The sequence below is a fragment of the Penicillium roqueforti genome (assembly GCF_015533775.1).
Source record: "Penicillium roqueforti strain LCP96 04111 chromosome Unknown scaffold_02, whole genome shotgun sequence".
In the NCBI taxonomy this organism is placed as follows: Eukaryota; Fungi; Ascomycota; class Eurotiomycetes; order Eurotiales; family Aspergillaceae; genus Penicillium; species Penicillium roqueforti.
In genome coordinates this window covers 120,506-145,727 of record NW_024067566.1, presented here as the reverse complement: position 1 = coordinate 145,727, position 25,222 = coordinate 120,506, and the positions used below count along the sequence as shown (strand labels likewise).

Here is a 25,222-nt window from a genome sequence, read left to right as displayed (position 1 = left end):
ATCAAATCTGCAAGCAATTCATTACATGCAGTGCTAAACGTTTCCAACCCGTCGAGGGAGGCCCGGAGAGCCACGGCTACTTTTTCAAGAATGTCAAAGCCGCGATGCACAACGCATCCACCCCAGTTTTCATCGTTGGCTGGATCACTGGGGCAAACAACGCCGAATGATTCCCAGGGATCTCTTCCATGGGAATTTCGTTTTTCTGACCCTTATCCCAGAGCCCTGGGTCAATTCCTCCAATGAACCAAAAAGAGCAAGGAAGCCCCTGAGAAGTACCTAACGTGGAGAAGTCCTCACTAACATTGGTCCTTGGGGTATCGCCGTCAAAGTCTTCGAAATGGTCTGCAAAAGAGGCAGCCAGTTGAGAGGCCACATGTTTATCGTTGTCGGTGGGCGGGAACCGCCTCGTTGGTGTGAACAACGGCGGCTTCGGCGATCCACTAGCAACACACTCAGCCTCAACGATGCGCCTGATAGCAGCAAGTATTTTCTCTCGAGTCTCCAATTTGACAGTCCTGAAATCAATTCCGATTTCCGCCCGGTCCGCAATGATATTTTCTGTTTGCCCTGCCTGCAGGCTCCCGACCGTCACGACAGCAAGATCATTCGCGTCCACTTCTCTACTCACAATGCCCTGAAGCCTAACAACAACATGCGCAGCAAGGAGTACGGGGTCTACCGTCTGATGCGGCTGTGATCCATGACCACCGCGGCCATAGAGAGTGATCTTCAGGCTATCGGCAGCAGCCATGATCGTGCCAGGCCGGGAACCAACACTTCCCGCTCGCATTCGCATGACGTGCTGCCCGAAGACGTAATCAGGCATGGGAATCTTCGAATAAAGTCCATCATCAACCATAGCCTGGGCGCCTCCGCCGCGCTCCTCGTTCGGTTGGAAGAGTACGATTAAAGTCCCGCTCCACGCATTCCGTGTACGGGCCAGGACTTCAGCTGCGGCAAGCAGACATGTAATGTGCATATCATGGCCACAAGCGTGCATTACGGGTTTTTCATTGCCGTCCGCATCAGCCATAGTCACTGAGCTCGCGTAGGGGAGGCCGGTGAGTTCCTTGACGGGAAGCGCGTCCATGTCGGCCCGAAGAAGGATTGCCTTTCCAGGGCCATTCTTGAGAGTCCCTACGAGCCCGTAACCTCCTATATTTGTCTGGACCTCATAGGATCCGAGTTGGCACAAATGGGAGGCGATCCTTTCAGATGTGGCCTTCTCTTGTAGCGAGAGCTCGGGATGCGTATGGAAATGCTTGTAAAGAGCTTCATAAGGGTTCAAATCCACATCGGCGGCGGCTAGAATGTCTGACAAGCGCTGCTTGGCCATTTCAGGGATATGTGGTGACCACTTGCAGGAGATGACCGGGGCATAACTCTCTCATTGGATATTACCTGACCGCTATCACCGCCTCCACATTCCGAGGCATTTGACGATCAATCACGAATTTTCTTGCATCATAGAATACATCCATCTCATTTTGCTATGCAAATCTATTTGTGAGATTAAGAAAGATAAATCGATAGATGACGATGCAGTCTGCACAACCAAGGCTTCTAGTCGGTAGCAGGTGCCTGAAAGTCACTTCAACCTGTTGCTAATCTGCCAAGATTCCTGCCACCAGCCGATGCTAAGTCCCATGACCCTCGATAATGGGAAAGGCGCATACAGATCCCTTGTACGACTCCAGATAAATATGTAGACTGTGAACTTTTATGCTTCACTCCATATCTCGATCTGAGATCCTGCAATCTCCCTCTTATTTTTGCCCATACGTTCGCAGAACAGTTCCCTCATGTCCCGCGCAAAGACTGGGGTCAGATGCCCTTCTCACAGCGATGTCATCCTACCGATGCAGGACCCCTACATGACTCAAATCGCCGACGGAAGAAAGAACTACGAGTTTCGAAAATATTGCCTCAGACCCAGTGTGAAACGAATCTGGTTTTATCGGACTGCTCCGCACTCCAGCATCACCCATGTCTGCGAAACACGGTTCGCCCGGACGCGGAATGCCGGTGATGCTCCACTGGAAGAAAACGGGCTGGGTAATGCCGAATTCAACAATAAGCACAAAGACTGGGATGGCTACGATTTCGCTTACGAAATGGTTACTGTCCGTGAGCTCCGGCTGCCCATCACGTTGAAGGAGATGAAGGAGAAGCATGACTTCAAATTGGCACCGAGAGGTCTTGTCTATCTGTCCAAGTCGATTAGCGTTAGTGTCGATTTGAATCAACAGAAGCTAGTAAGAAGCCGATGTTCAGCTTGCTATTGAACCTACGCTAATATATAAGCAGTTGCTCGATAGGAGAAACTTATGCTTCGAATGGCTCAGATCATCCGATAATTGTGAAAGGTTTTGCATACATCATAAAAGAGCCAATCTCATTGTTCCCGTACTCAGTAATCTGAACATCAACAAATCTCTCATCCTTATACTCTTGATTTCCTAATGGAGACTAGTCACCAAAATAAAGTTCCAAGGTTCCTGAGCGGTGTCGCGTGGCAGTACACAATTATCCCAGGGGTGCGGTCACTCACTTTACCTAGTTATTTTCCAGGAATGGTGGTGTGTATTCCTAAGAAAGAGAGCAATTAGTAGAAGACTGTAGCGGCATGTGATCGGCACGAGACCACAACAGCAAAAAGGCGGTTCGAATATCATAGCCACTTGAAAAACATGATATAAGCACTAATGTATAGTTACCCTAGTTAGTGTTTTTCTTTGACCTTTATGCGTTTTCATTGAATCATCCTTATTAAAATGGACTAATAAATCCACCAACTACCTCCAAAATTGACCAAATATCTCACACACACATCTGACATGGAAAACCAAACGCAGTAAAAAGAGAATTCTAGAGGAGTGGCACAAGAGCAGTCCACAAGAGACCAATTAAGCCAACACTAGGGATATTCCAAGATCCTGCCGAATTGTAGGCCGGGGAAAAGGTAGAGGTCGTTGCCGAATCAGTCTGACTCGTCTGACTCGTCTGAACCGAGCCCGACGGACTACTGGCAGCATTGTCAGATGTGCTTTCACTGCCAGTCTCTGTCCCTAGAGTGCTTGATACGGTCTTGATCGAACCGGGCAAGGATGCTGTGATAAGCACGCCAGATACTGATGTTGTCGCGATCGATCCAGGGACTAAGCTTGTCACGAGGGAACCGGATGTTGAGATTGTCACAAAAGACCCAGAGAAAGAAGTTGTCACAAGCGAACCAGATACCGAGGTGGTCACAATTGAACCGGAAGCTGAGATGGCGATGAGAGTGACTGGTTGAGTTGTCTCTGGGCTGGATATTTGCTCGGTCCCGGTGGTAGCAGTGTCGGACTGAGTGCTCGTTGTCTCGGTATTTGTGGGCTCGGTGCTCGTGTTTTCATTTCCTGTGTTTCCAGTGCTCGTTGGTTCAATGCTGGTCGGTTTAATGCTGGTAGCTTCAGTGCTCGCCGCTTCAGTGCTCGTCGATTCAGTGCTCGTCGATTCAGTGCTCGTTGATTCAGTGCTCGTCGGTTCAGTGCTGGTCGGTTCAGTGCTGGTCGGTTCAGTGCTGGTCGATTCGGTGCTGGTCGGTTCAGTGGTCGCCGATTCAGTGGTCGCCGATTCGGTGGTGGTAGCTTCAGTGCTGCTAGCTTCAGCGCTGCTAGCCTGAGTACTCGTGACCGTGGCTGCTGTCGATGTTTCCGTGCTGGTAGCAGCGGTAATCTGGGTGCTCGTCGCCGTAGTGTCCATCTGAGTACTGGTCACACTTTGTGCTGTTGTGGAAGTGACCATATCGGAGCAGAAATTCAGCCACTGTGCAAAAGTCGGCAGCATTATGGATGAATATTGATCAGAGCCGGATTCAGCGTTGTTGGTAATGCACTCCTCGCAAATATCCAAGTTTTCCATGAACGCCGAGTCACTCTTGCAGAGCTCAGGTGTCTTTCCAAGCATTTGAGGCTCATGTGCAGCATCGAGGCAATCATTGTAACAGACTGTAGGGATGTTCGTTATGTCGGCCCTCTTGATCCTTTGGGCGACAGCGAAATCCCACAACGACATGTCGCGCTTATTGTTGGCTGCCAGTGGGTCTTCGAAGATAGAATAATTGAGACCGAAGTCCTCCGGATTGAGGTTGTAATAAATGTTCGAGACATTGTACTGCCAAGACGGATGAACGTCTAAAGGCGGAGCCACAATGCAGTCTGAGGGACTGCAGACGTATCCGGGGTCGGGAAGACCTGCTTCAATATTGCAATTCGAGCGGTCACCTGCATGACCGGGCTTGCAGAGATATCCGGGTGCGCAGCCCCAGGTATAGTCATCTGGCAACACGGCGGGGGGTGTGTAAGATGGATTACTGATGAGACTGGAGCATACAGAGGCAGGCACCGACGTAGCGCTGCTAGGGCTCTGGGTCGATGTCGCACTAGACCCGGTAACGGTGAGAGTACGAGTGATTGTTTTGGTTGTTTGCGAAACTGATACTGTTAGCTGTTGCAATAATACTTGACGTCCAATGGGTGATAACATACCTGGGATAGTGATAGTGCCAATAATGATCGTTGAATCACTGATCACTGTACTTTCTGGACTTGTGACAGTTGTGGTACCGGTGGACCCGGGTAAAGTGCTACTACCACTTGATACAGTGGCAGTCTCAGTAATGATTGTCGTGACTGTGGTCCCTGGAAGTATTGTTCCCGGGAGAGTGACAGTGGTATTTGGGATAGTGACAGTCGAAATATCGGTGGCAGCCGCTGATGTTGTGGACACTGGAATAGTGGTAACACCTACAGAGCTGGAAGTGGTTCTGGTTGTTACTGTAGTGGATGGTGAAGTCGTCGGCCCCGGAGCAGTGGCAGTCGAGTCAGTAATAGTCCTCGATGTTGTTAGGGTGGTTGTCGTATGTATGCTGGATGTGGTTGTGACAGGTACACTTGAGCTGGTAGTGCCAGAAACGCTAGTGCTAGGCACGCTCGAGCTAGTAGTCTCAGACACGCTTGTGGTGGTTGTGCCAGGCACGCTCGAGCTGGTAGTGTCAGAAACGCTCGAGCTAGTAGTCGTAGGTACACTTGAGGTCGTTATTCCAGGTACGCTGGAGGTGGTTGTCACAGGCACACTAGAAGTGGTTGTCACAGGTATACTGGAGGTTATCACAGGTGTACTCGAGCTGGTAGTCTCAGACACGCTCGAGCTGGTAGTGTCAGAAACGCTCGAGGTCGTCATTCCAGGTACGCTGGAGGTGGTTGTCACAGGTACACTGGAGGTTGTCACAGGTATACTCGAGCTGGTAGTCTCAGACACGCTCGTGGTGATTGTGCCAGGCACGCTCGAGCTGGTAGTAGGTACGCTCGAGGTCGTTGTTCCAGGTATGCTGGAGGTGGATGTCACCGATAAACTGGAGGTAGTTGTCACAGGCACACTGGAAGTGGTTGTCACAGGTATACTGGAGGTTATCACAGGTATACTCGAGCTGGTAGTCTCAGACACGCTCGTGGTGATTGTGCCAGACACGCTCGAGCTGGTAGTAGGTACACTCGAGGTCGTTGTCACCGGTATACTGGATGTGGTTGTCACAGGTACACTGGAGATTGTCACAGGTACACTGGAGGTTGTCACAGGTATACTCGAGCTGGTAGTAGGTACGCTCGAGGTCGTTGTCACCGGTATACTGGATGTGGTTATCACAGGTACACTGGAGATTGTCACAGGTACACTGGAGGTTGTCACAGGTATACTGGATGTGGATGTCACCGATAAACTAGAGGTGGTTGTCACAGGTACAGGTACGCTGGAGGTGGTTGTCGTAACAGTCAAGTTAGCTGTGCATGTACACGCTGTAATCACCTCGGTTGTGTAATCTGTGATCGTTTTTATGGGAGCAATTCCGGGCAGTGCCCTAGCGGTATTTGCAGCAACGGCCACGGGTCCAATGCCGACATTGGGAATGGCACTCAGAGTGTGGGCATTTCGGCAACCACTTATAGTGTAGGTGGTAGCCTCGGTGATGATTTTGGTGGCAGCTGCAGAAACATCTCCGGTCTGCGTAACAGTGTGGGTGACAGTTTCAGCGGTGCAAGACTCGCCATCACCCAGCCAAAGTGTAACCCCGACTCCAATTGTAGCGGTCAATGCGTCCTTTTGTTCCGCCGGCAGCGCGAGGGCTCTGTTGATGAGACTGCTGTGACTTGATGTCACCAAACCGAAGACAATCGCCAACAGCGACAACCGACCGACCGCGACCTTCATCTTTGCTTGTCTGTAGGAAAAATTCTTCCGGCGATGGCCAGCAAGGTAAACAAGCTAAACAAAGAAAATACCTCGACAGAATGGGAAGACACCCAATACATAACACACGCACGGTCCCCTTTTTGAATAAAAGAAAGCCCAACATTTCGTTCGAGGCTCAGACTTCTTCTCTGGTGGATATTGACTCGGACAGTGCAGCATAGTCATGACGATCTCGCGGTACAAGGTACAAGGAAATGCAAAATATCCCGCGACACGGAGTTATGGACCGCAATCAGGGGCTAACTCGAGCACACAATGTGGCAGCTCCAGTTGATTCAGCTGTATCTCCGTGAGTGCATGATCCTAGTCATGCAGCAATACGATCATGGTAATGATCATGGCGTTATGGCCATAAGCTGAACGGGCGCACTACACGTCGTTTAATCCTTGGTGCTTCTCTCATTGGCTGCTCGTATTCAGGGCGGGGGCAGGTGACAACAAAGAGGATGAACAACAAAGGCGCATCGCAAGGTCGGAGACCCCGCTTCCTCGCTTTTCCATTTGGGCAAGATGGCTGCAGTAAATCCTGGAGGATTCCATTGTTGGATCTGTCATCGAAAATTGGAAACCCTCCGCGATGAGCTTCAATTGAAAAATGAGCTTGTTTTTGGGGACGCTGCTGACGCTGCTGGTCGTGATAGACTGCGCAGTGGCCGTATGCAGTACATTCCCGACTCAAATCAATGTTTCCATGTGCAACTGGCAAGGTCTGCGTGGTAAGCATTTCTTGTTTCCCTTTCCGATAGTTGTCTTCTTACTGACACGGGTAGCCAATATTCTGCGCGATACAATCTACCTCGATGGCGGTGAGCTATGGTATCAGAAGTATGAGGCTCCCCACGGTCAATACTGATTTACACTAACAACTGCAGAGGATTTGACGATGGTTGTGTCGAGCCCCAGCCAGATAACAGTAGGCGCAATCAAATGGATCTTCATATCTGCATATAGCTAACTAGCTGCAGATTTGGAGGCCACCATTTATTACCTGAACCTCACTACTTCTTTCAACACTACATCGGATTTTATGAAACTCCTCAGCAACATGTCTGTCGCCGGCGGTGCTTCTAGCATAGCTCCGAATTATGTTGATGGAACGATGTTTGCCAACGACAACGAGTTCTATCTCTATGGGTAGGGGTCCCTCCTCTCTCTAATAAATCACTGAAACCACTGACGCTTAGATTATTTATTACAGAGGCATGCTCCCCAATACCGATAGCTCTGCTCCTCCGCCTTCTAACCAAGTCCTGTCGTATGCCGCGCATCAGTATGGCGCCTATAGAAGCTCGTGGGCACCCAACTGGCAACAAGAATACCTTTCCACCAATGTCACGCGATATATAACCAATGGTGCTGCCGCATCTGCGCCAAGCGAGAACTTGGGCTTTTACTTCAGTGGGATGCGCGCGGCGGACTGGGGCGACTTCACTTTAAACCAGCTTCAATCCAACCAAACGGCCAACACGTTAATCACCCTTGACATGTCAACGATGAGCGATGGGAAGTGGACAAACAACACACTGCCGAGCTACATTCCTGCTCGTTCAAGGGCGGAACTGGTCTGGGTACCTATATCTGAGTCTGGGGTTTTAGTGGCTATTGGCGGAGTGATTGAACCCATTGAGTTTTTCCGGAATGAAAAAGCAAACTCAACCCGGACGGCGGAGAGCAAAAGGATTAGCCCGACGTTCATGGAGACAGTTTCTGTTTTCGATGTCGAGAGTAAAGCCTGGTATCTCCAGAACACGACGGGTGATATACCGCCACAGCTGACGGAGTTCTGCTCTGTGCTTGCGAGTGCGGCTGATGGGTCATCTCATAATATTTACATCTATGGGGGATACGATGGTCTGAACTATAACGCCAATCCGTCGGACGACGTGTATATATTGTCTCTGCCTTCCTTTAAGTGGGTCAAGGCATACAATGGTACAAACACACACAGTCGCAGCGGTCACCAATGCATCAAAGTATATCCCGATCAAATGCTAGCGGTTGGAGGGCAGCATGTCGACTCAACTTATTGCCTGGAGGGTGGTATCATTGTCAATTTCAATCTCAACACCTTGACCTTTGAGGATGAATATGATCCCACGACTTGGAGTAAGTATAAAGTGCCAGATCTTGTGACGGCACTGATAGGCGGCAAGTGAGTATACCTCAGCAGTACATAATGCAATCATCATGGCTGACAGCTTATTAGCTCCAATGGAAGTGCAACCATTACCGCCCCATCGTCATGGACGAACAGCTCTCTAGCGGGGATTTTTGGAAAGAAGTATGGCAAGACTGTCGAGACATATTGGCCGTACAATAGCACCAGCACCAGCAACAGCACCAGCAGCGGTGGCAGCGCCAGTACATCCGCGCAAGAAAGCAGCGGGGGCAGCGGATTCCCCGGGTGGGCTGGTGGAGTAATCGGTGCGGTCTTGGGTCTGCTCATAATTGCGCTCCTTGTCGGATTCTTGCTTTATCGTCGCCGTCACCGTAAACACGAGGTTTCGGAGGCTAAATCCGAAGCTGCTGAGGCGCAACCTCAGAACCTTCCTCCGGAATGGATGTATGCGAGCGGCCCAGCCGCACCTGGGCCTGGGCCAGTATCTTCATCGACTGGTATGGAGACGGTAGAGACGGCGCGGACGACGCAGACCACAGGAACGCAGCCGTCGACAACACAACCATCGATGACGCAGGCGTCAACCGTGCCAGAGTCTCTCATCTCGCCTGTGACCCCTGGCACGGTTGAATCTGGAGGAGATGCGCTATATGAGATGCATGGTATGTTAATGACTTTCTTTATTCAATCCCCGATAGGAAAGAGATATTGCGGAGTACTAAACCTGACATCCACCAGATTCATCACCTGTTGAGCTTCCAACGTCATTCAACACCGCCTATTATGCCCACGACGGACCTCCCAAGTCCGAACCCGAACGTGGGCCCAACCTCGATCCGAGACGAGGCTCTCAGTCTCCTGTCTCACCGCAGACTCCTAGTGAGACGGGTTCGGAGTACTCCTATCCAGCAGCCCACAGCCGACGTCCATCGTCACTCTCATTGTCGTCACCACTGTCGATTGAAAACGTGATGAGCGGCCGATCATCCCATTTCTATGAATCTTTCGATAGTTTGGATACCCGGCGACCAGGCCATCGATCTGAAGCTTCCCAGCTGACTGATCATTTACAAGAAAAAGGGCGGAAAGGAGGTACTGAGACGATCCGGGAGGATGAATAGGATATAGTTATTTAATATGGTAATACCAATTTCATATGTCTCAGTCTGTTCGCTGTGGACCTAGTCCCAAATTCATGATAAAAAAAAAGTGATTTGCAGTGCTCAAGTACAAAACCAAGAATGAAAACTCAGGTCAAGCCAATATACTCCGTCGGCCCGCGTTCTGGGCATATTGACTCGATATATCTTCATCCCGACCATTCACAGCCACAGCAGTTACACTCAAAGTGGCTAAGGATTTAGGTATCTCAAAGTGCTTTTTGATAGCTGAGTTTCGTGGAGAATTCGGTTCCCATGAGTTAGGTATATTGACCGTTGCTCGTTCGGCAACTAATTGATTTTGATCTAGAAGAATGTGTGAGTTTAGAATTATAAAGACCATCATGAACTAGCAATACCTTCTTTTGTCAGAGGTTGCGAGACCACAGCAGGCTGACGATCTTCATCTCCAGGAAAACATCTGTCCCCCTCGTCTCGTATATCCAATCTTCGTTTCGACCGCGAGGGTATATATTCTTTCACGGGCTTCTCGGCGCCCGAGTACTTCCCCCGGGAGGCGATACCAGCTCCCCAGCGCAATCGGATCTCGTATCCCTCACAAGCCAGACCTCGGGAACTGCATTTTTGGCAGGCTGGGCGCGCTTCGTCACACTGAATCCTCTTTTTCTTACAGGTCCAGCATCCCTTGAAAGAGCGATGACGCCGGGAGAGGTCCTTTTGCTTCTCGGTCGAAGGCATGCTACTGAGAGAACTGTTGTGAAGGAAAACAAGAGCAAGGACAGAAACCCCCTGGAAATCCTACAACTACAATTCACTCATATATACTCACGCAAGCGAGGAGGCGGGCGTGGTGCTATGCGCATACTCGGACTGTGATTGGCCAAACACAGATCTCAGTGAGCGCATTCTAAACTCCTATAGGGAGTGCTTCCCGGGTTACTGCCAGGGATATATCTCACTAGTTTCCTCGCATTCTTAAAAAAGATTCTCATTCTCATGGTCTGTGAAGTCCAAGCTGGTCCAGTTTCAAAGTCGACCGGATTTCAAGGCGAGCTTGCCGCTTTTGGAAGGTCCATGCAGATGCAGGAGAAACAAGCTTGTCTTTTTCAGCCTCTCCGCCGACAGTTCTATAATTTCCGGGGTTTAGTCCTGCCGTGAAGATGAAGAAATTGTACTTGTCGAAAAGTCAATTATCAATTCCAAGAGACAATATCGAGGCTTTCCGACCGTTGGGCTTCAATGAATGCAGCCGCATTAACCCGACTAACTCCGACCTCGGGAGGATCTGATAGCCGTGAGTCAAGGAATCAGGTATCAGAACAACATCCGCGGTGATCCCTCGAGTCGGATATCCAGCAAACGCCAAATACCATCGATATAATTAGCACTGCACGTAACAAACCGCATCTACCTTCCAGAGAGGGATTCCTCAATCTTCGTCGGATGTGGGGTGGAAAAAAACTGGAGCAAAACTGGATCTCTGTACAGATCTTCAGTATGTATGTGTCGTTTAATCGTGTAAAATGCCTTCAGGGCTTAGATCTATCATGTGGGCCACTCGGTGAATATCCAGTGAACGTGCCCTCCTCTATGGCCATGGAGGCCGACGCCATGGGATTCCCGGAAAAAACAACAAAACCTTTGTGAATGGGCATACGGGACATCCGGTTCATTCAACTGCTTCAGTGACCTCATTATTGGACCTTCAATATCGCCTTCAGGAGGAGTATACGATCTACAGCCCGGAGACAAGTCCTTCTTTCTCACAACGGCGTCAATTACGTTGCTGGGAAATACCTAGAGTGAATACTCTATAAATCCTCTTGATACTCGCACGCTCTGAACCCTCCCGTCCCTCGAAATGGAAGCGGAAAACGAACCAACCGTCAAACCTACCGACCAACACACACAAGATGCCAACGACCTCGCGGAATTCGGCCACGAGCAAATCCTCGCCCGCAAATTCAACATCTGGAGCATGCTAGCGTTAGCATTCTGCGTGCTGGGAACATGGTCAACCTTTGCACAGGATCTCTCCGACGGTCTCATCAACGGTGGCCCTGTCTCAATCCTATGGGGACTGTCTCTTGTTACATTCTGCAACACCTGTGTCGCCTTCTCGCTGGGTGAGATATGTAGCAGCATGCCCACTGCCCTCGGACAGGCCTATTGGATCTACCGTCTCTGGGACTCACACTTCGGACGTTTTCTCTCGTACATGTGTGCTTGGATCAATGTCTTTGGGTGGTGGACACTGGCCGCCTCCCAGGTGGCGTTTATGACCAATTTCCTTCTCGGTATGAAGGTCATGTTCAGTCCAACCTGGACTGGTGCGTCGAAGGGGTGGCTTGAGTTTGTGGTTTATATTGCGTGTGTCTTTGCTCTCACATTGATCAATGTGGTGGGTTGTCGGAGGGAGAAATTCCTCCCGTGGCTGAACAATTTTGTCGGAGTCTGGTTCTTTGGACTATTCTTTGTGTTCTGCCTTGCCCTGCTTATTTCAGTTGGAACGAAAGACGGTCTCTCCTTCCAGCCCGCCTCTTTCGTGTTTGGGAAATGGATCAACCAAACTGGCTGGCCCGATGGCGTTGTCTGGTTTATTGGTCTAGTGCAGGCTGCGTATGGGTTGACTGCCTTCGACGCCGTGATTCACTTGGTGGAAGAGATCCCTGCACCTCGCAAGAACGCTCCGAAAGTCATTTACCTCGCCGTGATCACCGGAGCAGTGAGCGGTTTCATATTGATGGTGGTCTGCCTCTTCTGTATTCAGGACGTCAATACAGTGGTAAACTCGCCTAGCGGCCTGCCGTTTATGGAACTCGTCCAAGAAACCGTGGGCCAGACTGGAGGCGCAGTGCTGATTGCATTGTTCATCATGAACGGCCTAGGCCAGGCAGTCAGCATCGTGACCACAGCATCCCGCCTCACCTGGGGCTTTGCCCGCGATGGTGGACTCCCCTTTAGCACCTACCTATCGGAAGTGAGTCCTTACTGGGAGGCCCCCGTCAGGGCACTCTGGTTCCAGGGATTTCTCATAGCACTGGTTGGAATTCTATTCTTGTTTGCAGAGACAGTGCTGAACGCCATCCTCAGCGTTAGTACCATCGCCCTGACCATCTCATACGGGCTTCCTGTCATGACTCTGTTGCTGATGGGCCGAGACAAACTCCCACCTGGTGGCGAGTTCAACCTTGGGAGACTGGGTGCACCGGTAAACTGGGTCACCCTTGTGTATTGCAGTGTGACGACTGTTTTCTTTTTCTTCCCTACCGCGCCTAATCCCACAGGTGATGAGATGAATTACGCCATTGGTGTGTTTGGCGTCATGCTTGTCATCGCCGTGTCGTTCTGGTTCGTCCAGGGAAGTCGCACCTATCTCAACACCGAGGAATCCAATCTTCATGTCATCATGGCCCATGCGGTTCCGAATGATCCGATCCCTGAGCCAAAAAAGGAAGATCGATGAGAGGTTTTCTTGGATCGAGTCGCTCGAGGTTCATCCAATGTTGCGAATGTTCTTGGACATGCGGTTCGCTTGGTGAATTCGGATTTGTCAAGTAAAATATGGATTTTCTGGGATGTCAATTGGATATATATTGACATCCATGCTTTGCGTATATAGATCAGCTTTCATTTAGTTTAGAAAAATGCGTTGCCAGTTGAGTTGAGCCCCGTAGAGCTGTCGAGATCTACCTTACAGTACGTTGTGAATATAGGAATAGTAGAATGTATAAAATGTATAAAGAAGCTCAGATCTAAGAATATTTATGTGGACCGAAGTCCTGCGCGAGGGGCAAACACCTAATGAATCCCTTGGTTTTGACATCATTCAGAGGTTTCCCCATTATATATTGTTGCATCAAGCGCCCTAATCCAACTCAGCGATCAAAAATCACGAGTCTCTTTGAATTATCAATTTGCCCTGAATGAATTTGTTTTCCACTAGTAACTGCTAGGAGGTCGCCTTGATGTGGTTATTCGTGTTCTAACTAAAAGCTCAACTTGTTCAAATATATTTCCTTCTTTTCACATAAAATCAGTTTTTCTATGACCCTCTTCTCTGCACAGATAAGTTCAACTAAAGCACCAGATGAAAAGAAAGATAGAAAAGGTGCGTAGATATCCATTTTTGTCATATGGAAGTTTCGATTTTGCTATGTACAATATAATGTGTCCTCCCTCCAGATTCGGAAGCCCTTCGAGTCCTGTTCTCAAAGCTTCGACTTCATGTTCACATGAATGGCCTTAATATTCGAGTATGCAGCAAGACCAGCCTCTCCAAGCTCACGACCAATACCAGATTGCTTGACGCCACCGAATGGAATGCGCCAATCACTGTCATTGCTAGAGTTAATCCAGACCATACCAGCCTCAATCCTTTTAGCCACGCGATGCGCGCGAGTCAAGTTTGTCGTGAACAGAGCACTTCCAAGACCATAAATAGAATCATTGGCCATCTCAATCGCATCCTTCTCTTCGCTGAATCGGGAAATCACCACGAAAGGTCCAAAGACCTCCTCTTGGTAGATACGCATCTCGGGCGTAACATCGGCGAAAACAGTAGGCTCAATGAAGAAACCTTTACCATCACCAACAGTGAAAGGCTTACCACCAGTGACTAGGGTGGCCTTCTCGGACTTGCCAACCTCAACATAAGACATAATGCGGTCATACTGAGCCTGCGTCACCTGCGGGCCCTGGAAGGTGGACTCCTCGAACGGATCACCGACCTTGGAGACAGTCTTCACCTGCGCCTTAAATGCATCCAAGAAGCGGTCGTAGATTTCGTTCTGTACCAGAATGCGGGATGTGGCTGTGCAGATCTGGCCCTGGTTATACATGATGCCGAGATGGGCCCATTCAACCGCCTGCTCGAGATCCGCATCGTTGAAAACAATCAGCGGGCTCTTACCACCCGTCTCTAGGGTGATATTCTTCAAGTTCCCGCTGGCCATCTTCATAATTTGCTTAGCTGTCGCCGTGCTGCCTGTGAAGGCGATCTTGTCCACGTCCATGTGCGAGGCGAGTGCGGCTCCGGTGACGGCGCCAAGTCCGTTAACAATGTTCACCACACCGGGAGGGAAGCCTGCTTCCACGATCAGGTTGGCAAGGAAGAGGACTGAGAGAGGGGTTTGCTCCGCTGGCTTCAGAATGACTGTGTTTCCGCAGGCGAGGGCCGGGCCGAGCTTCCAGGCGGCCATGGCGAGAGGGAAGTTCCATCTTTAGCGCCATAGTTAGCAATTGACTTCGATGGTGTTTGATGACTGATCTCAGAACTTACGGGATAATTTGGCCACAGACACCAACGGGCTCCCGTACGGTGTAGGCGAACTTATCCGGTGTTGTATCGATAACTTGACCAAAGACCTTGTCGGCGTATCCTGCATAGTAACGAAGGGTCTCGGCGGTCTCGTTCAGGTCGTCATTGAACGAAGTGGAATACGGCTTTCCATTGTCGATTGTCTCAATAGTGGCGAGCGTAGTGCGATTATCCTCGATAAGCTGCGCCAGGCGGCTCATCAGCTTGCCACGATCAGAACCGGGTAGGTCGCGCCAACAGGGGTTATTCAGAGCGGCGCGCGCTGCCTTGACGGCCTTGTCGACATCTTCGGCGGAAGCTGCGTGGATTGATGTGATTTCCTTTGCGGTTCTGTTCGATCGCCAGTCAGTTAGGGAATTAAGACATGGACACTTAGTTTTTAATTTCTCACGCACGTGGGATTAATGCTAGCAATCTTCTCGCCATTCGAAGACTTGACCCACTGGTTGTTAATGAACAAGCCGGTGGGCTGGATCCAAGTGTGGCCGTTGGGGGCTGTGAGCTGAACAGATAAGTCGGCCATGATTATATGTACTTCGCGATGTTGTTTGGAGAAGACAGTGAAGCTAGAGGAGATGAATTTGTAACTATTTCTTCAAGCTCTATGTAATTTGCGACAATTGCTTCGCATGGACATGCCATTCTGGGTAGCTTATCGGGATACATTTATCGACTCCACCTAAAAAAAGGCCGAGCTCCAGATTTCTGAGGTTCAAAACGGTGGGGAGTGGGGTGTTTCTTGATGTGGATAGACGTGGATTGACGAGTCCCCAGTCACTGATAGCAAGAGCCGCTAACCCAAAACAGGCAAGTCCACCCAAAGGCTGTCTCATGTGTTTAGGTTAAAGATATGGTCAACGAGTTGCTCGTCCGTTTCCATATGTAATGGGGATATTGATCATTTCTACGACACAGTAAAACAGGGGGGGTCATGTGTGATAGAACGGCTTTGATGGGCTGCCCCAGGCTAGGGATGCGGCTTACATTATGTCATCAAGACCACGTGAAAATAAGCTTGATTTAACGCCTTGGCATCACCAACCCTGCCAGTCGCATGCTCCCCTAATTCGTCTAAGAGATCAGATATTGTCAAATTGGGCTAGGTTTTTCCTCTAGTGCCCATGCACAGTCTTTCTCAGAAGACTTGCTTTATTAGGTCAACCACTAGCGAAAGGCTGTGGCCAACACATCGCTCCGAGCCGTTGCATTGCGATTGGCTGATAATTTCGATGGCAAACACTTTACGCAAAGCATATTATGGCATAGAATTAAAGTCTCGGACACATGCTGTGCAAAGACACATCTTCTCCAGACTTTAACCCAAATTGAGCAACGGCCAGAGTACCCACTCTCGGGACCATTCGCTCCCTTTGTCGGAGCTGCTTAGGTTATAGATATATTTCTTGATTGCCCGATTAGGAAGGTACATGCGGCGAAATTCGATCAGACGTTCAAGGTCGATTAGCTATATAAGGTCTATCGCAGCTTTGGAATGGAACTTCTGGTTTTTCTACAATTACAACTCTCTCCTTCCCCTTGATACCCCTTTCACATCTTCATCATGGCGTCTGCTCCTGATACCGAGTCAATTCCTGGCTACACAATCTTCCGCGACGGGGATTATGAAAGTGTTGCCGCCGCTGCCATGCTGCCAAAAGGCACTCCTCATCCGTTAGGTATGCTATGTCCTCTGTGTAAAATCCGAGAGCTCCGCTAACTCAAAACCCTAGATCAACTGTCTATCAAGGAAATTCCCGAAGCGGCAAAGATCATCCGGGAATACGCCAACCCCAAGTTTGTCAAGTTCAACTGCATCACACTCCGTGAACCTATCAAAGCAGAATACCGGGCATTCCGCGCTGGCGCCGTCCCCGCTCCTGCCCGTCGTGCCTTCGCCATTGTCTTTGTCCCCGAAACCAACACGATCGCAGAGGTGGTGGCAAATCTCGCCACCGGCAAGGTTGAGGAATGGAAGGACGTTCACGATGTCATGCCTACCCTCACCCTAGAGGATCTTGATGTGATGGAGCGTGTTGCTCGCAAGGACGCTCGCGTTATCCGGGCCTGCAATGACATTGGAATTACCGACATGAGCAAGGTCTTCTTTGACGCATGGGCTATCGGCATCGACGAGCGCTGGGGATACGACCACCGCCTCCAGCAGGGTCTGGCTTACTACCGCAACGCCGAGTTCGATAACCAATATGCCCACCCTCTGGATTTCAGCGTTGTCGCCGACACCGACACCGAGGAGGTTCTCAGCGTTGACATTCGTTACGTCAACGGCGAGCGGACCGCTGCCCCTCTCAAGGAGCACAACTACCTCCCCGAATATATCAGCGACAAGTACAACCACGATCGCCTCAAGCCCATCGATATCTCCCAGCCCGAGGGTGTCTCTTTCAAGGTCCGCGGCAATGAGCTGTCCTGGGCCAACTTCAAGATGCACATTGGCTTCAACTACCGTGAAGGTATTGTCATTTCCGACGTGCGCACCCACGACATGTACGAGGACCGCGAGCGTACTCTCTTCAACCGTATCTCCGTCGTTGAGATGGTTGTCCCCTACGGCTGCCCCGAGAAGCCCCACCACAAGAAGCATGCATTCGATGTCGGCGAGTACGGCACTGGCCTGATGACCAACTCCCTAAAGCTGGGTTGTGATTGCAAGGGTGTCATCCACTACATGGATGGTATCATGTCCACTTCCAAGGGTGAGGCCGCCGTTGTCAAGAACGCTATCTGCATTCACGAGGAAGACAACGGCCTCCTCTACAAGCACACCGACTACCGTGATGGCACAGTGATCTCCGCTCGTGACCGCAAGCTCATCGTGTCCCAAATCATCACCGCTGCCAACTACGAATACGGCTTCTACCACATCTTCACCCTGGATGGTACCTACAAGCTGGAGATTAAGCTCACCGGTATGCTGAACACCTACTGCATGCACCCGACCGAAACCGCCGCTCCCTTCGGCACAGAAGTTGCCCCCTCCATCAACGCCCACAACCACCAGCACTTGTTCTCCCTCCGCATCGACCCCGAAATTGACGGCCAAAACAACTCCGTCGTCCAGAACGACGCCGTCTCCGCCGAAGCCGCCGTCGGCTCCCCAGAGAACCCCTACGGTAACGGATTCTACAGCAAGAAGACTCCCCTCCGCACATCCCTCGAGGGTGCCGCAGACTACTGCTACGAGACCAACCGATCATGGGACATCATTAACCCGAACCGCATTCATGCCATTGCGAAAAAGCCCGTTGCTTACAAGATCCTCAACAACAACTGCCCCCCTATGCTCGCCAAGCCCGGCAGCACCGTCTGGAAGCGTGCCGCCTTCGCCCGCAAGCCCCTCTGGGTTACTCCTTACAAGGACTACGAGCTCTTCCCCGCTGGTGACTACGTCTGCCAGTCTGACGGCTCCGAGGGACACCCCTTCAACTCGACCATCGCCGACTGGGCGAAGCGCGACGAGAACATCGAGAACACCGATATCGTCTGCTACCTGCAGTTCGGTCTGACGCATTTCCCGCGAACTGAGGATTTCCCCATCATGCCTGCTGAGCCGGTTAGCATTATGCTGCGTGCGTCAAACTTCTTCGAGAAGAACCCTGCCCTCTGGGTGCCTCCTTCTGCTATTTGTGTTGATACCCAGTCGAAGAATGCGTTCCCTTCTTCATGCTGTGCCCCCAGTAAACCCCGCATCTGAGAGGTGACACAGTGATGGCATTTACGATACGGTGTTTTGAAAAATAGGGTCTTTTGGTGTGCTTTGTTGTATATAGTAAATTGTATATAGTCTTCCCTCTTTGTTTATATCAAATTAATTTTGATCACACTTATGTTCTGAGTTCTCAAATGATTGTGTAATTCGGCTGTAATTGTCTTTCTAGAGTTCCTTGTAATCAAAACAAGACCAACGCAAAGCATGGCGTCTAACCCTCTTCGTAAATGTACTCATAAAATCTATCAAGAAACCTCCACAGCCATCTCCACATCAAGCTCAAATAATATTCTTCAGCTCCTGCCCAGCAAGCTGCCGTCTCAGGTTAAACGCAATAAGCGCCTCAGCCCCACGCGGACGTCCACCGGCAGCATGAGGCGAAAGAATAAGATTAGGCGCGGCATAAAGCTTAGACTCCTTCGGGAGCGGCTCAACGGAGAAAACATCCAGCGCCGCGCCGCCAATGCTGCCCTTTTCAAGCGCCGCAAGCAGCGCATCCTCATCAACGGAAGTTCCCCGGCCAACATTAACAACCCAAGCATGACTCGGCAGCAAAGCCAAGCGCTCAGCATTAAGCGCACCATTGGTACTCGCCGATCCAGGCAGAATCATAACAAGCGCATCAGTCTTGGGGAGAATCTCCTGCAAGCGATCCTCCGCAACAACCTCGAACCCATTCCGCACACCAGTACTCCGCGCAACACCGGTGACATTAGCCCCGAGCGCGGTCAGCACGGGCGAGAGAGACTTGGCGATATTTCCGAATCCCCAGATGGTAATATTAGCACCCTTGAGGGTGCGGAACGTGCCGGGGGCGCGATCGGGCTGGGGGCCGCCCAGGTGGGCGGGCCACTCGCCGCGGTTCTGGTAGTCGCGCATTTCATAGAAGCGGCGGACAGCATTAAGTAGCAGGCCGAGGGTGTGTTCGGCGACTGTCTCGTCATGCAGGCCGGAGCCGGTTGTGATAGCGATTCGGGAGGCGTCGAAGCCCGCACCGAGGACGTCGTTTGGTCCGGCTGCTAGCGACTGGATCCAGCGGAGGTTCTTCATGCGGGAGGCTGCGTCGCGGAGGTTCGTGGCTTTGTTGGCCCATGTTACTAGGAACTCGGCGTCGATTAGGGATTCGGGAATTGGGACTGTGACGTCGTAGGGATGCAATTCGACGGAGAAGCCTTCTAGGGACTTCGCGTCAATGTAGAGGGAGGTTGGGTAGAGGAGTTTCATTTTGGAGGTTTGTTGGAGGTGACTTGTTATAGATTTAAGGCGTTGGATTGGTTTGAGACGCTGGATGGGTGACATTAAGAAGGGGATGGTCAAGGATCTTATGGGAGAGGAGAGGAGTGACAAATCGGTTACAACGCGGGGTTCCTCGGCGGAGCTCCGCCGAGACCGGGGTAACTCCGGGCGAAGAGCACAGATGCCGGGTGAACAATGAAAATTAGTAATGAGATTCTGTCTAGCTCTAATAGGAGCATTCCAAGGTTATATGATAGATTGACTCAGATCTCACATAGTAACTAGGTAGCTAGAAACAATAAACACAATGGGTATCAGTCAACTCGGCCATAGCCTACATGCAAACAAGCTATGCAACGAAGGATATACACAGAATGAGAATATATATGAGGGAATTATCATTCCCAAACCAATTTCCGCCTACTACGAAGCACTATCTTTCTCAAGAGGAATAGCTGTATCACCTTCGGCACCGGTACCTGTCAGAAAGAACTCAAGCTCACTAGGCCCGCCCTGCGAGTTCTCATTCTCAGCCAGCTGTTCTAGCAAGCGCAGAAAAGGGTCTTTTTCAGATGTGTTTTCGCTGCCGGCTGTGGTGTGAGTGCCACTAGTGTGGGACTGGCCGCCTGGGGTCAGGGCGGTGGGACCTGCTTGCGTCATTCCGTTCGGATTTGCGTGAGTGGTGTCGAATGGGAAGGTTGCGTATTGCGGGTTTGGGGGTGTTGGTGCTATGTGCATGGAAGCGTCGGTGAGGTAGGCTGGTGGGGAGAGTCCAAAGGACGAGGGGGAGAATCCCGGGATCGAGAGGTGGGTGTTCTCTGATGTGCCGGGACCGGATAGGTCTGTTCCGGCTGGGAGGGAGAAGACAGATGATGATTGTTGCTGTTGATTGCCTTGGATCGTGTGGAATTGAATACTGGGCGAGAGAGAAGTTGGGTGGGATGGCTTCTGAGATAGAGAATGGGAATGGGAGTTGCGACGGTCGATATCTGAGGCCTGGCTGGATGGTAACGGACTCGAGGGCCCAGGCCGGGTATTTGAGAAGTAGGGTGAAGGATTGTGATATGAGGGTGTGGCGATTGGTCGTTGGTAGTAGTGATCCTGGTGATCAATGAAGCTCGCAGCACTGTCTTCGGAGTTAGGATCATATAATATGTATGCAAAAAACGAACCAGCAGGACCTACCTTGGAGCTAGATCATCCCCTGCATCTATAAGCCGAACATGTGATCCATCTAACGCCAGACCAGGATATCGGTCGAGGAAGTGTTCGAGGTGGAAGACTGGCGAAAACCGCATTGGGCTACTGGCAAGATTGCGTACTAATTCGGAGTGACACGTATAGATAGTCTGGAGCAGCTCACGCTGATGCTGGACGCCAGTCCAAATATTACGCAGCCAAGCAAGCTGGTGCATCTCCCGAGTCAGGAATTCAGCGCTAGAAGAGAAAACCTCTCCTTCGCGGCCCTTGTAGTGCACACCGTGAACATGCACGGTCCCTGCTGTGAACACACAGTATGCGACGAAAGCAGGCCACTCGATTAGCGGGGAGTTGCGACCCAGTTCAACGAGCTCTGCGATGGCATTGGAGTGCGAAAAACACAAGTTCGTGGCCTCAATTTGCCAGGACTGATGCTGCCCTGTACCCCGGAGCTCTACCAGGTCAATGGGTAAGAACGGGCGATAGATCAAACAGTGCACCAAATGGTAGATCAACTTGCTCAGCAAAAGTGTTGTACTCTCAGGGTGGCCGAACAATGAGTCGATAGACGCAAAGACGTCCTGCGTACCAGCGGCCCATATATCTAATTCTTGTCGGATCTTAGATAGATTAGAAAGCGCATGCCATGGGAAGTGAGAGTCGCCTTTCACTCCGCCAGCTGCCAGATACTTATTCGTGACACCAAGAATACGCGTGATATCAATCAGCAAAGAGGCAGCACTTGGTGATTTGCGCCGGGAATCAGAAGAATATTGAATGTTCGGACCGACATGGAAGAGCTCTCCCTCCATGTTCAGACCGGCTGCATGTGGTGCCCAAGACGGTAGGCGCAGAACAACCGAATGATCGGTGATTAGACATGGACGTCGCGATCCACAGCTAATGAATCTGTCCATCAAGTAAACAGACCAGAATAGCCGACGCCTCATTTCTCGCTCGGCAGGCGAAATATTGGGCTTGGAGGGAGCCTCCCGATACAAATCCAGCGCGACGATCATGGCAACACAATTTGCTAGCATCATTAGTCAAATTCATTCCACCATGGAGGATCGAGGCCAAGCATACAAAATGTCATATAAGCTTTCTTTCCAAGACCATAGGCGTGGAAAGCTTGCGAAAGTAACAATAGAGTCTGTAGTCCTTCTACTGTAGGATCGTCGACTTCAATCATACGTCTTGCTTGTAGCGCCGCATCGAGCCCGGAACGTAGTGACTGTTCCACTTGACCAGGCGAGGTTGTATATCTAAGATTCGTCAGTCAAACATGTAAGCTATGTGACAGCGCTTGGAAGCTTGGTGGTTTTACCTTACTGTCATTGCTGAGATGGCCATGGCCAAACACGGAGGTAATTGGTTCAGTTGATGGAGCTGCCGCGTTGTTGCCTCGTCTAATATATAAAATGGCTTGCCGTGCAGTCGCTCGAAGTAAAGATCCAGGGTCGCATCCGATAGTGGACCATTGTTTGTCGGAGAGGGCTGTTGCAGAAGACCTGCTGGGTGGCCGGTTGGCCTAATGAAGGGATCCACATGTTGGGGGAGAGAAGTTGGCAGAGCCGATCGATCGCTCGAAGAGTAAATATTAAAAGAAGCGTCGACGGTGTTGCGACGGGCAGGAAAGCTCGGCTGATCATCTGCGGTATCGGGAGAAGTGGGCGAGATGGGGTTCTTTTCGTCGTGGAGGCGTTTCTCCAACCCATCGACCCGCTTGAGAAGAGCTTCTAGCACATCTGTTTTGGGGCCCCGTTTTTTGGGAACGGCATCTTGAACATAACAAGGTTAACAGAGGAGTCGTTTGATATAGAGGGGACATGATTGACTCACCATAAAGACATGGGCACTGGAAGACCTTACATGCCTCGCAGCTCGGTCGCATACGATTACATTTGATCTATAACAAGTTAGACAGAGCCAATCGCACTAGCACTGAGTAGACGTACCTTGCGCTTGCGACAGGATTTGCAATTCATGGTTTCGCGCGGCTCAACCGTCGCACGGCGGGGCGTGAGACGGTCGATGCTGACCTGAGGACGAGACATGGCACTTCTACATGGAAGAGAGATAAGAAAAGAAGAAAGAAGACGGCCGCGGCCAAGATGGACAAGAGGTCAGGCGCATGGCTGTGGCGTTTAGGAAAAAAGGGAAATCCTATACCATGATCAGGTTGCGGAGAGGAAGAAATGCGGAGAAGTGATGTGCCGCCGGAATTCCCCAGTTCGGGCTGACATGGGGGGGGAGAGGAGATTTTTGTATTTATTCCATAGTTTAGGCTAGAAGATGATATATATGTACAATGAAGATATGTAGCTGTTATGTTCGTTCTTATTCTCGACTCACTCTACTTCTAACATCCCATTCAACCCAGAACTGGTTTCAGTCCCCTTTAATCTGTATAGACGGGGGATGGTTCCCCTTTATGGAATGCCACCCGCTTTAGGGCTTCGCCGCCAGCATCCGAGATGATCCAGATACCCCATAATTGCACGTAATTGCAGTAGCTTGATTGTATCTAGCCAGTCAATAGCTATCGTCTGTCCACCATCCCACCACGGGGGTTCTCAGTTGCCATCTAGACCCCTAAGACCCTTCATTTTACCCGTGTTTCCTGCAGAACTATTCGAGGTATGTGCAAAAGGTACGGTCTATGAAGGTGGCTGTTACAGGACTACTATTGGCCCCCGCTTATTACACCTTCTGATTAAGACGCGTCCGATCCCTGATCATCCACTGCAGCTACTGTATTCGAGACGGAATCTCCATCCTGGTCTTTTTTTAACTTTCCGAGGAGTTTGCGCTTCTACACAGACCATTTTATGTTGAGTAATCATGCCAAGCCCGGGCCGCCAACACTACGGAGTAGGGGCTGCACTCCGTACGTGGTCGCGAGCTTGGCACTATTAGTCTACGTACTGCGGATACTTCGTGCTCGAAGGGCCTAGGATCTATACACACAAAAAGCTTAATGCCATCATTGCCCAGGCAAGACCTTCCCTCTCCTCACAAAGTCCGCCATATCCTTTGCTCTCCCACCCATGCTCTCTAACCCATGAACAACACCCCCACGATCATTAAGCGGCCGTTCCTGGCTAACCTTAAACCGACCCTCAATCCGGGTGATTTCAATCCTCATGCCGACAATATTCTTCAAAAGCGCAGCAATGTAGTCCAGTGGCGCATCGGCGATTTTCCAAGGTGCTGACGTCGACCTCGGCAATGGCATGATGTCGCCATGCCCGCCAGCCCCGGTGGCCGTCTTCGACCCCTGATTCAGCTGCATATCAGGGATCAGGTTTTGGCGCTGTCCCTGGTTTTGGTTTTGGTTCTGGTCCTGGGGTGGGTCCCCCTCCTCATCCCCATTCCCAGTTTCGGTTTCACCACCTCCGTGTTTGACATCAGGTCCCGAACCCGAACCCGAACCAAACCCAGACTCATCCTGAAACCCCATTACCCCTTCCTCTCCAAGCCGGGCTAAATCACCCAGCTGTTGTCGTAGGAACAGCTCTGTTTGTTCGTCTTCTGCATCGTGATAAATAGTCGCCCGCCCGTAGACTTGCACCGCGGCGTAATTCCACGTCGGAGCGACCCTGCCCGTGGCGGGTTTGGACTCTGTGTAGAAGTTCGGCGTGATGTAGTGGTCTACTGGGCTGGTAAAGACGACTAAGACCTCATCAGGGAGAGTGTAGCTAGTTGATGTCGGTGGTTCTTCTGCATAATTGGTTATAGGAAATGCGCCGGGGATACTGGTTGTTTTGGTGCTATATTCCAAGGCAGATTTTACCATCGCTTTGCTTTGCGGGTTTTGGCGCGCGATGTGGCCGCGGAGAACTCCCAGGGAGGGATATGGCGGTGCGGAAGTGCTGCCATCGGGTACTCTTGCTTCCTTTGCTAACTCAGATTCGAGGGTTGTTTCCTTCGGTAACTCGGGTTCGAGGGCTGCTTCACTGTCCAACACCCAGGGGATGTGGCTGCATTGGAGTGTGGGATGATTCTCTGAAGGGAGCGAAGTGGTGAGGACGCCAAGTGGGTGTTGTTCGATAAAGGCGTGGAGGGTTGGGAGGTCTCGGACTGCATGATCAGGACGCAGATGCATTTTCTGTTTGTTTCGATGAATCTAGAAGGAAATATGCATAGAGGTAGAGAGAACCAAAGCTTGGGGTAACCTTGGAAGGAGGAAATGAGGGGTTGAGGGG

At 50.8% G+C, this 25,222-nt stretch overlaps 11 protein-coding genes across 11 annotated transcripts; 4 read left to right on the top strand and 7 right to left on the bottom strand.

Annotated features, from left to right (window-relative positions):
• Nucleotides 1-76: 76 nt before the first annotated feature.
• LCP9604111_1499 (M20 family metallopeptidase) lies at nt 77-1,339 on the bottom strand (the record flags this gene model as incomplete). Its single annotated transcript, XM_039068871.1, has 1 exon — nt 77-1,339. One exon carries the CDS (start codon nt 1,337-1,339, stop codon nt 77-79), a length of 1,263 nt encoding a protein of 420 aa, XP_038931626.1.
• A 466-nt stretch (nt 1,340-1,805) lies between these two features.
• LCP9604111_1498 (uncharacterized protein) lies at nt 1,806-2,466 on the top strand (the record flags this gene model as incomplete). The annotated part of the gene is made up of 2 exons (XM_039068870.1): nt 1,806-2,258; nt 2,311-2,466. The coding sequence occupies 2 exons, from the start codon at nt 1,806-1,808 to the stop codon at nt 2,464-2,466; spliced, it is 609 nt and encodes a 202-aa protein (XP_038931625.1).
• Nucleotides 2,467-2,871: 405 nt separating this feature from the next.
• Nucleotides 2,872-6,249, bottom strand: LCP9604111_1497 (uncharacterized protein; the record flags this gene model as incomplete). Its single annotated transcript, XM_039068869.1, has 2 exons — nt 2,872-4,478; nt 4,533-6,249. 2 exons carry the CDS (start codon nt 6,247-6,249, stop codon nt 2,872-2,874), a joined length of 3,324 nt encoding a protein of 1,107 aa, XP_038931624.1.
• Nucleotides 6,250-6,801: 552 nt separating this feature from the next.
• LCP9604111_1496 (uncharacterized protein) lies at nt 6,802-9,531 on the top strand (the record flags this gene model as incomplete). The annotated part of the gene is made up of 8 exons (XM_039068868.1): nt 6,802-6,946; nt 6,999-7,007; nt 7,062-7,116; nt 7,164-7,204; nt 7,257-7,425; nt 7,490-8,443; nt 8,498-9,072; nt 9,149-9,531. 8 exons carry the CDS (start codon nt 6,802-6,804, stop codon nt 9,529-9,531), a joined length of 2,331 nt encoding a protein of 776 aa, XP_038931623.1.
• A 133-nt stretch (nt 9,532-9,664) lies between these two features.
• Nucleotides 9,665-10,437, bottom strand: LCP9604111_1495 (Zn(II)2Cys6 transcription factor domain-containing protein; the record flags this gene model as incomplete). The annotated part of the gene is made up of 3 exons (XM_039068867.1): nt 9,665-9,876; nt 9,930-10,282; nt 10,361-10,437. The coding sequence occupies 3 exons, from the start codon at nt 10,435-10,437 to the stop codon at nt 9,665-9,667; spliced, it is 642 nt and encodes a 213-aa protein (XP_038931622.1).
• Nucleotides 10,438-11,392: 955 nt separating this feature from the next.
• On the top strand, nt 11,393-12,997 carry LCP9604111_1494 (uncharacterized protein; the record flags this gene model as incomplete). Its single annotated transcript, XM_039068866.1, has 1 exon — nt 11,393-12,997. The coding sequence occupies one exon, from the start codon at nt 11,393-11,395 to the stop codon at nt 12,995-12,997; it is 1,605 nt and encodes a 534-aa protein (XP_038931621.1).
• A 745-nt stretch (nt 12,998-13,742) lies between these two features.
• On the bottom strand, nt 13,743-15,374 carry LCP9604111_1493 (uncharacterized protein; the record flags this gene model as incomplete). The annotated part of the gene is made up of 3 exons (XM_039068865.1): nt 13,743-14,751; nt 14,813-15,181; nt 15,247-15,374. 3 exons carry the CDS (start codon nt 15,372-15,374, stop codon nt 13,743-13,745), a joined length of 1,506 nt encoding a protein of 501 aa, XP_038931620.1.
• Nucleotides 15,375-16,412: 1,038 nt separating this feature from the next.
• LCP9604111_1492 (peroxisomal copper amine oxidase) lies at nt 16,413-18,563 on the top strand (the record flags this gene model as incomplete). Its single annotated transcript, XM_039068864.1, has 2 exons — nt 16,413-16,527; nt 16,582-18,563. The coding sequence occupies 2 exons, from the start codon at nt 16,413-16,415 to the stop codon at nt 18,561-18,563; spliced, it is 2,097 nt and encodes a 698-aa protein (XP_038931619.1).
• Nucleotides 18,564-18,857: 294 nt separating this feature from the next.
• LCP9604111_1491 (phosphoglycerate dehydrogenase) lies at nt 18,858-19,802 on the bottom strand (the record flags this gene model as incomplete). Its single annotated transcript, XM_039068863.1, has 1 exon — nt 18,858-19,802. One exon carries the CDS (start codon nt 19,800-19,802, stop codon nt 18,858-18,860), a length of 945 nt encoding a protein of 314 aa, XP_038931618.1.
• A 435-nt stretch (nt 19,803-20,237) lies between these two features.
• LCP9604111_1490 (transcription factor domain-containing protein) lies at nt 20,238-23,071 on the bottom strand (the record flags this gene model as incomplete). Its single annotated transcript, XM_039068862.1, has 6 exons — nt 20,238-20,940; nt 21,000-22,047; nt 22,101-22,279; nt 22,342-22,795; nt 22,857-22,923; nt 22,973-23,071. The coding sequence occupies 6 exons, from the start codon at nt 23,069-23,071 to the stop codon at nt 20,238-20,240; spliced, it is 2,550 nt and encodes an 849-aa protein (XP_038931617.1).
• Nucleotides 23,072-24,000: 929 nt separating this feature from the next.
• On the bottom strand, nt 24,001-25,122 carry LCP9604111_1489 (FMN-binding negative transcriptional regulator; the record flags this gene model as incomplete). The annotated part of the gene is made up of 1 exon (XM_039068860.1): nt 24,001-25,122. One exon carries the CDS (start codon nt 25,120-25,122, stop codon nt 24,001-24,003), a length of 1,122 nt encoding a protein of 373 aa, XP_038931616.1.
• Nucleotides 25,123-25,222: the final 100 nt, after the last annotated feature.